Source organism: Dermacentor silvarum, chromosome 5, assembly GCF_013339745.2.
Source record: "Dermacentor silvarum isolate Dsil-2018 chromosome 5, BIME_Dsil_1.4, whole genome shotgun sequence".
NCBI classification, from domain to species: domain Eukaryota; kingdom Metazoa; phylum Arthropoda; class Arachnida; order Ixodida; family Ixodidae; genus Dermacentor; species Dermacentor silvarum.
This window is the reverse complement of record NC_051158.1, coordinates 72,163,741-72,173,172: the sequence shown is the minus strand read 5'-3', so window position 1 is coordinate 72,173,172 and position 9,432 is coordinate 72,163,741. Positions and strand designations below refer to the sequence as shown.

General features: G+C 41.3%; 1 protein-coding gene across 1 annotated transcript; it reads right to left on the bottom strand.

The window, feature by feature from the left end:
- Nucleotides 1–4,421: 4,421 nt before the first annotated feature.
- Nucleotides 4,422–6,122, bottom strand: LOC125945711 (uncharacterized). The gene is made up of 3 exons (XM_049667962.1): nt 5,905–6,122; nt 4,768–4,841; nt 4,422–4,703 (listed from the first exon to the last, which is right to left on the bottom strand). The coding sequence occupies exons 1-3, from the start codon at nt 5,933–5,935 to the stop codon at nt 4,422–4,424; spliced, it is 387 nt and encodes a 128-aa protein (XP_049523919.1). The 5' UTR covers nt 5,936–6,122.
- Nucleotides 6,123–9,432: the final 3,310 nt, after the last annotated feature.

The following is a 9,432-nucleotide window of genomic DNA, read 5'->3' as shown; positions in this document are numbered from 1 at the left end:
AGTCACTTGTGTACGTAGTATCATATTATTCTGACAGACATGGGCGTCGTCTACTTTCCCGTCCTGTTTCTAGCGCTGTTAGTGTGCTGTGAATGTGTATCAAGAAGCTTAAGTTAATATGCTGCAGTACGTAGCGCAGCCCCACGGCTAACATTAAAATACCTTCTTAGGAGTACCTTTGTTTGTTTAATAACAAAATCGAACGCTAAAATTTCGCATTCATAGTGGCAAGTGTAAAGTAAGAAGCTATCGAAACTATTTGCTAATAGTATACGTGTCTACCTGCCTGAGCACATCTTAAAAGTGAGGCTGAAAACCCCAGATAACCAAAAACATATGCAACTGGAGCACATGCTATGGTTCCTTTCCTGGAAATGAAAGCCAGCATCTCAGTCTGTTAAGCTACTCATGTACTTAATCTATATTAGACCAATGTTAGAGAATGCTAATTGGAGCCATTTCAAACTATATTTGACCAAAATAAGAAAGTGCAAGGAAAGCGTCAAGGTACAATCTAGTCTGGTATTCCCAAACCGATTGTATTAGCAAAACGTTATGCCTCCCTGAATTGCTGAGAAGCTCCGTTGCCCCCTCTCAGGGAGGTGATGAAGCCGCGGGGCGCACCCACGTCGGGACGGGGAGACCGAGCTACAGCGCCGCATCGTGGGCTCTCTGGACAGCCCAAAATTGGGCGTGACTGGTTGGAGCTCCGGAGAGCAGAGCTCCACTCCTCTGCAGTGCATCGATGCGGGCCCCTCTGTAACGAGGGGCATCCCCAGAGCATGTGGTTTAAAGTACTACGTTGTCCGCATCTAGAGCAGTCTGGACTAAAGCAGTCTGGATTGATGTAGTGGAATAAATTCAGGTTGGGATATGATCCCGTCTGTAGCATGCGTAGTGTGACAGCTTCAGGGCTGGTTAGTGTGCCGTGTGGGGGAGGGTATAGTCTCCTACCAAGGTAGTAGTGTTTGGTAACCTCGTTAAATGTGGAGAGAGTGTCACGGAACTCGACGAGCCTAGAATCGACGGAGCCTCGACTCGCAGTGGCGTCAGCGCGGAGGGTTAGTTCACTCGCTTGGACGTGTGCGATGCCACTGAGGGTGGGGAGGGAGTCGAGTTGGGGTTTGAGATGTGCAGGGAACCACGTGATTGTATGTGGCTGGATGACTTTGCCTTTGAGAATTCGATGAGCTTCCTCGGCTGGTACCAGAGGCAAATGCCCGAACCGCCGCCCTCGAGTCAGTAAATATTTCAGCTCTCTCATCGTCGAGAAGTGCCAGAGCACGCAACGGTCCGTTAAACTGTAGAAAACTAACTGCAGTGTGTATAGTTGTCCTTACTTCACCCGATGCAACACGTACTCATATGCAATGTTTGCTTATTCACCGCACAGGTCACATAATGTAATGTATACATAGCACGGTGAACTCACTCAAACGTCGGCTTACTAAGACTTCGAACTACCATGAGTCTGAGTTCGTGTGAGCCTGACTTAGTAGAATTTTGGTGAATACGAGCAAGAGCAAGCTCGGTAGAGTAAACTTTTAGTGAATATTGTCATGTGGTAGTCACGGCAAGCTCATCTGAGTATAATTTTAGTGAATACGAGTCAAAGCAAGCTCGGCAAGTAGATTTTTGGTGAATATGACTCAGTGCAAGCTCGCCTGAGTAGAATTTTGATGAAAATAGGTCAGAGCAAGCTCAGTTGAGTAGAATTTTGGTGAATATGAGTTAGAGCAAGCTCGGCTAAGTAGATTTTTGGTGAATTTGACTCGGTGCAAGCTTGCCTGAGTAGAATCTTTGTGAATATTAGTCAGATCAAGCTTGGCCGAGTATAATTTTTGTGAATATGAGTCGGAGCAAGCTCGGATAAGTAGAATTTTGGTGAATATGACTCTGAGCAAGCTCGACTGAGTAATGATGGGATATGGGGGTTCGAGTTTATGCAGTAATACATGTAAGTGCAGTCTCATTAGCAAGATTGCCGCCATCTTGATGGGCAATACCTATGCCTCGTGATGAGTCTGCACACTTTACGAGCTGTGGACATGCAAGACCCACCCACACTTGAAAAGATGCTATCATTCACACGAAGGAATGCAACCGGCTGACTTCACTGCCCAATTTTGATCTGCTTTTGTTTAATGAGTTATCTACTGGTTATAAAAACAAGGTGTTTGCCTGCTTTTCGCATTATTGCATGTGTTTTACGGGAAGTAGAGACAGAGAAGCAAGAAAAGGCAAGGATGTTTATGGCGAAGTAGTTCCTTTGAGTACTGCGATATTTACAACCAGCATAAACAAAAGTAATTCGATGCACTGGAGTAAGCGAAATATGCAATTACCTTCCAGTGTGAGGGTTAATACAGATGAAGTAAGGATACGAAGTCTGCAACACACTGAGGGTTTATTGGTTTTTGTGCAGGAGAAAAATGATACACCAGAAAAATGAGAAAAAGCTGTTTAAATATTAATTGCTTCGAAAACAAATTCACAATACTGTTTATTCCCAGTCAAAGCGTTAAATATGGTATTGTAGAACATTTATTACGATATATAATTTGCACGTTCGCTTTGCGAGCTTGATAAGCAGTCGCGTCTCGCAGCGGAAGTAACAGAACCTTGAAATGAGATAATTCATTGGGGAAAATGCGCATGAAAGCCCAAACCAACCGACTGCAACTAAATGGTCGAGCGCATAGCGTGACCTATTGACCATAGCATTTGTCCGTAGTTGCATATTCTTTAAATTGTTCCGTCCGTAAAAGCATACCGCGCTAAAACTGTGGCGTTTTCGTATATCGCGAGTTGTCTCTACAACCATAAAATTGGGACGACATCCGAAGGCCATGCCTTCCCGTGAGGGACACCTCGTAGTATTTACCAACTCGCAGCGCGTGTGGATAACGGAAAATCACGCAAAAGTACGTACTATCAGCACCCGAAGCCAACCTAAAAAAAAAAAAAAGCGTCGCGTGATTAGCAACGTAGCGTGTCAACGAACGCATAGAAATCACAGAACTGAATCTGACCTACGAGTTTTTATCTGCACTGTTTGCGTGTCGGTGCTGATGTTACGTACCGATTGCGCAATCCAAGGCTCCACTCAATTAGTTGCACTGTTCGATGTTTGTTGAGCCAATATTTATAGGCAAAAAAGTATCTATAAACGTTGCGTTCAGCGACCGCCGCCATTTTCCAAAACAGACCGCGAAAAAGCTCTCGGCGCAATTTCGGCGGAAAATCGCAGCGATTGCTGCGACGTTGCGACGCTGCGACCAACCGGTTGGTCGCAGCCAAAAATCGCAGAATCGGCCCTGCGGCTGCGATTTTCGTCGCATGCGAAAGAAATCGCACTTCCGGTGCGAAGAAAATCACACCATGTGAAACGGCCTTAATGCTGGAAGCAGAAGTAATCGGCGACGCTGATCCGGAGAGACCCAGCTCAGCCTCGAAAAAGCGTCACCATCGTTGCTGCTGCGTCGCGGGCTGCCATGAGCAAGAAGGCCTGAATCCCAACATCATATTCTACCTGTTTACTTCAACACTCTTAAAAAAAAGGTTGGCAAAACCACTAACCAAATACTAAGACGTTACTAGTCCCAAAAAGCACTACCCAGTTAGTAAATGCAGGTAGTAAAAGTGGTGGTAGTGAAAATCACTAGCTTCTGAGGCTAGTACAAAACACTAACCCAATCTCCTGAACCTAGTAAACAACACTAGCCAAATACTAGCAGACTAGTTAAAGCACTACCTTTTAGGGTAGTTGAAAGTACTAACTAGCTAGTAAAAAACACTAACTTAAATACCAACTGGCTAGTTAAATGCACTTCCTTTTAGGGTAGTTGGAAGTACTAACTAGCTAGTAAATAACACTAACCCAAATACAAACTGGCTAGTTGAAAGCACTACTTTTTAGGGTAGTTGGAAGTACTAACTAGCTAGTAAACAACACTAACCCAAATACTAACTGGCTAGTAAAAAGCACTACCCTTTAGGGTAGTTAAAAGTACTAACTAGCAAGTAAAAAGCACTACCTTTTAGGGTGATTGAAAGTACTAACAAGCTAGTAAATAACACTAACCCAAATACTAAGTGGCTAGTAAATAGCACTACCTTCTAGGGTAGTTGAATGTACTAACTAGCTAGTAAATAATACTAACCCAAATACTAACTGGCTAGTTAAAGGTACGACCATTATTGGTAGCCGGAAGTACTAATTAGCTATGTTATATCACTACACCATCAGGGTAGTAAATATCACTAAGTTAAAGCATGTTATTAGGATTGTATACTCGCACAAAAAGCAGAAATGATGCATTATTGTAGTTGCATCAGGTGTTTCAGTGCAATGCAGTAGAGGAACCAAGCAGACATTTCAGGAACTGTACAAATAAATTTTATTAAATTATTGTATATAATCATTCCTTCTCTGGGAAGGTCTGCAGCTTCTTAATTGCTGAAATTGCCTGCAGTGTCCCAAGTGTTGCTGGTCTTGATGATGGCAGTCCACAAAAATGTTCAACAAGTGCAAAAACATTTTTGTTCTTGTGACAGTACTTTACATTGAAAACCCAGTAAAGTTCCATGAGCAGAACAAATCCTCCTATCAAGTCGAGGGCTTCCAATTCCAACCCTTCAAATGCCGCAAACAAAATCGTTCCATCTTCAGTGTCCTTGGTGATAAGTGCCGGGTAGACATCCTGTAATAACATTCACAAAAGGTAAGCACACAAGAGTAAAATATTAAGACAAAGCATTTCTTACCAGCCTTCCTAAAAAATGTGGTTTTTCCTTCACCAGGAAGGCCAATATCTCGACCACTCCAACAGCAAAGCGGTCTGTAAGCAATAAAAAAAATACCAATGCAAATTGATGCTGTGAAAAGAAGTGATGACTGGAATGACAACTCAAATAAAAGGCAGCATAGTTGGCACTAAGGAGTAAAAACAACACATTAATGCCGTGAAAACATGAGAATCAGGTTTGTCACAAGACAGACATTTCCGACTAATCTTCCCATAACATACACGCTTAAACAAAATAGAAACACACACAGAACAATGAGGAGAAAATGTGGGCAGTGCATGCAAGTGGATCATTTCAAATACATCTGTGATGGTCAAACATGGTGTGCTCAAACACCTCATATTTCCTAATGAAAAATCATGGGTGTTTAAAGGAATAAAGGTAGTCTTACGTGCCAACATTTCTGATCATTTGTTTTTACCCTTGCCAGTCTGTCTTTCAATGTTGCACTGCCTGTCATAAAAAGGTTTATAAAACAATTGTTAAACAATTTCAGGTCCATTGCCACTTAAATTAAGTATGCCCCATAAAAATTTCTGCAACACAGAAGTATGACATCTTTCTTTCTCGGGGATATCTTTAAAAGAAAAAAAAATGCTTTACAGCAATTATTGCCATTATAGGTTGAGATTCTTCGGTCACGAATATAGGTTAATAGCTCATTTTGGGTAAGACTTTGGAGAGAAAAAAGTCGACCTATATCTGAATACGGTATCCCCCCCAAAAATTATTCCAGGGATGAAACAACACTTCTTTATTACACATTAACTTACATTACGTATTCTGACATAGCGCAAACTTCACATTTATGGGAAGACCATGAAAACAGCTCTCTGGGTAACAGGGTTTAAAGCCATTGTAAAGGTTATCTGCTAACAAAATATGTTATAGTTGCCCTTTCCGTTGATTGGGTTAATTATAACTGGCCATTCGCCCTTTGTACACAAAGTTAGGCATCTATTAGACAGTTCAGTGCATGCTGTATGGTGCTGTTTAAGTGATATTTGCTTTTTTTTGGTGTTAAATTATGTGTACCGTGCACTCAAATGAATACATGCCACAAGCTCTATAAAACAAACAGACCTTGCTACGTACGTTTCTTAGCATCGCCTTCAAGTGTGGCCATCTCAGTCTCTATTTTTGATAGAGGCTCCTTTGCACTGCGGAGTGTCTTTGTTAAATAAAGACACCTGTCTCCATGCACATTGATGAAGTTGAGAAATTCTTTCTCAAGGTTGACACCAGTCACAGCTTGAAACTCCTGGTGTAGCTGAACAAAGAAATTAGACACAATGTGTTATTGATACATTGCTCCGAAACACCAAAAGGCTTTCCGATAAAACACATGCTGAAAAAGGTAGACTCACAATGTCACTGATTGATAAAGCAGGATGTTTTTCAAGCACTTGAGCAGTCGATGGATTGGCGTCCTTTATCCAATTCCTTCTCTCTCCCAGTGTCTTCTTCATGGAGTCCCTCAGTTTAAGCAAATCTGGGACCCGTCTTTTCATTTCTGCTTTCATGAAGCTCACATGCCCCGACAGTGACACGCTGTCGACATGCTCCTCAGGGGTGTCAATCATAGCCTGTGAATCATCAATCAATCATGCCAGGTGAAATTCACGACAAACAATTTGTGAAACTTGGAGCAGGCAAGAAAATATAAGCCACGGGGCTGCACATGCCCGATTTGGCATACTGAAGGTGAAAATTGCACTTGTAAGAATGTTTTTGCATAATACACGGAAGAATGCGGTGAATTGTGCATCTACTAAAGAATGGCTTGTAAAAGCATACTTCAGTGTGTTGAAAATGGAAGTGTTAGACTTACCATGCGGCATTGCTTCAGAGACCGAGAAGTGTCCTGTACACTTCTTTTATGGCCAAATTTCTTTCTGGCCTCTTGCACAACAGGCACATTGCCCATCAACTTACGCACATTGCCCATTCTGTACTGAAAGGCCACCTTCCATGAGTCCTGTGGATAAAGAGCAATTTTAGCGTGTTATAATCTCAACATTGGATGGAAAGCACTTGGGTAACAATTCTTCCCACATCAATGCAATCGGTTAGTATTCACATAAAATATGCTACAGCACAAATGTCACACAATAAAAGCTTAGACAGCAGGAGTGAAAAGAAAAATGAACCCCACTCCCCACTGCCACATTAGGGCAATTTTTTCATATTGCCTGAAAAGCTCCATCATTAATGAAAAATAAATACACTGACCTCAAAACGAACAGTAAAGGCCTGTGAAGGTGATTCCCTACATTCATAAACTTTCCCACAATATATAAAAAGTAGAATCAAACCAGTGTGTCATGGCAAAGACAAGCTGCCGCAGTGCACAACACAACATAGAACTAAATTTATAGATTGTGTGGCAAGTATCCTCTGTGAATTTCCCTTATGAGGAAGCTTTAGCTCGGGCCCAATTCTGATGTCGCCTATACAAATACATGTAAAACGCAGGAACGCTTTTACGAGATAACCACTGGGCCAATTTTAATGAAATTTGTTGCATTTGAGAGAAAAAGTTAAATTCTAATGACTATTGGAAGCAGAATTTCGATTTTGGGCCTGGATTGTTTAAGTAGAACCTTCAGTAATTGGCAAGATTAAGAAATATAGAAGAGTGACGTTTACGAATTCGTAGCTCTGCACCTAGAACAATTATCACAGTTCTGTAAGCAGCAATCATTAGAGCATCCAAAGCGGACAAATTTGATAAGTTAATTTGTATCTTATGTGAATTTGTTACATTGTTTACAAAGATTTTGCGAAAATTCACAAATTAGTGGTCCATTTGAGAGCCATGTATAACATATCAATTTTGCCCGCTTTAGATGTACTATCAGGTGTAATTTACAGATTTGTGATATTTTTCATTGCCGAGTTAGCGCTGTAAATTTGAGTTTCGTTTTCTGAAGATTTGCGATTTCTGTCAAGTTTCATTAAAAAAATTTACCTAAATAAAAAATTACCAACTAACAGTCGCTACATTTTAACTTTTTCTTTTAAATGCAACAAACCTCATCTAATTTGGTACAGTGGTTGCCGATAAAAACGATTTCTCTTTTTCCATGTATTTAGACAGATGCCCCCGAGCTAAAGCTTCCTCTTAAGCTGCGTTTGCCAGTACATGCGGCAAACAGGTAGATTTTAATAAGACGGCTAAAATGCAGTCTTAAAATGCGGAGTAAGGCAGGTGGCTTCTGAGCCGAATGGATGCCCACCATTTTTTCACGGCACAAAATTTCCCATGAAAGCTAGAGATCGAACTAAGCACGAAATCGTGGAAGCTGTTTTGAGTAAGCAAGCCGGAGAGAAGTGCCCGAGTAAGCTATCTATTTTGCGTGGTGATGCCACAACCAAGTTTCTCAATGGTTTTATTTAGGTATTAACCATTCGGCCCTCACATAAAGGTTCCCTTAATTTTGTTGCGAAATGACGAACATAAAGTTTTAGTGCGAAAGCACTGCTAGCCTACCAACCCTGATTTCACCTGTGTTTGTATGAAGCCTCTTCATAACTTCACAGTAATCGACCACGCTCCATATAAAACGTGCATGCGGTGATTTCGCACGATATTCCATGGCTGACGCAGTCTAACCGTCTGTCACTTTCTCTTGTTTTTGTGTACTGTGTTTACAGGTTGTTTGTTAATTGTTAAGTCATTCTACATGGTACATTTCCCATCGGTGTGCAGTTATTAACAAAAAGGACAAAATATTAAAAAAAATTTCACTTCTGATAACTGATGCATTTAATTATGATTCTGTTAGATGTGGTTTTCTTGTACTAATATTTTCACGGATAATTTTGGCATCTGGTCTCAGCTCGATGACATGTTACCATTTTGATAGTTTTGTGGTTGGGCGATGTGTCATACTTCTGCACATTAAAAGGCAGATTTTAGTGCAATCCTATTAAGTTGTGTGGTCAAGTAGTATAAAAATTTTGCTCTTAATAAATAAAACTTCTAAAAAAAAGAGGCAACTGTTGCCTCTACACAAAAATAAAACCAATATTGCAGTGCAGCACTGCTACTGTCTAAAATGGAGCAGAAAATCTGCTGGATACCACAACTGGCTCATTTCCAAGGGGTAGCACTCCGTTAGCAATAAGACGCAGCACTGCGGCAGCCCGAGCAGGCTATTGAACCGAAACTGAAATGTTATTTTGCTGGAACCAGAACTGAACCAGAAAGTTACAATTTTTCTTCATTGCAGATTGAAACTGGAAGAAAAAAATAATGGTTTTCGGTTCAAGCTGGCCATCTTTTCATTCATGCATTCCCTACGCCTGTGGCTCAACTATGTTATCTCATTTGCATAGACACGCCATATTTCCGTGATTTTAAAAGCAGCAGCACCATTACAACAGTTTTCAGCTTACTGCGTCAGGGGGGCAGACTAGGAGTTCTGTTAACGCGACAATATTTGCATTGTATCCGACGTGTGGACTCGCCAGACTGTTAGGCATATACAAAGTACCTGAAACAATGGGGCACACATACTTGTTGCTTGTCCCCAATATGATTTTGAACAACAGGCATTGACCTCTTGATTAGCACCAATTAAAAACAGGCCGTTCAGTGAAAAGGTCCCTGCTGGGCCA

Bases quoted from the DNA above. Each gene is read 5' to 3' on its own strand.
- LOC125945711 (XM_049667962.1), bottom strand. From the start codon at position 5,935: ATGGCCACACTTGAAGGCGATGCTAAGAAAC. The intron at 4,842-5,904 runs GTACGTAGCAAG...TATTGCTTACAG, and splicing joins TGAAGGCGATGCTAAGAAAC to ACCGCTTTGCTGTTGGAGTG. The intron at 4,704-4,767 runs GTAAGAAATGCT...ATGTTATTACAG, and splicing joins CACATTTTTTAGGAAGGCTG to GATGTCTACCCGGCACTTAT.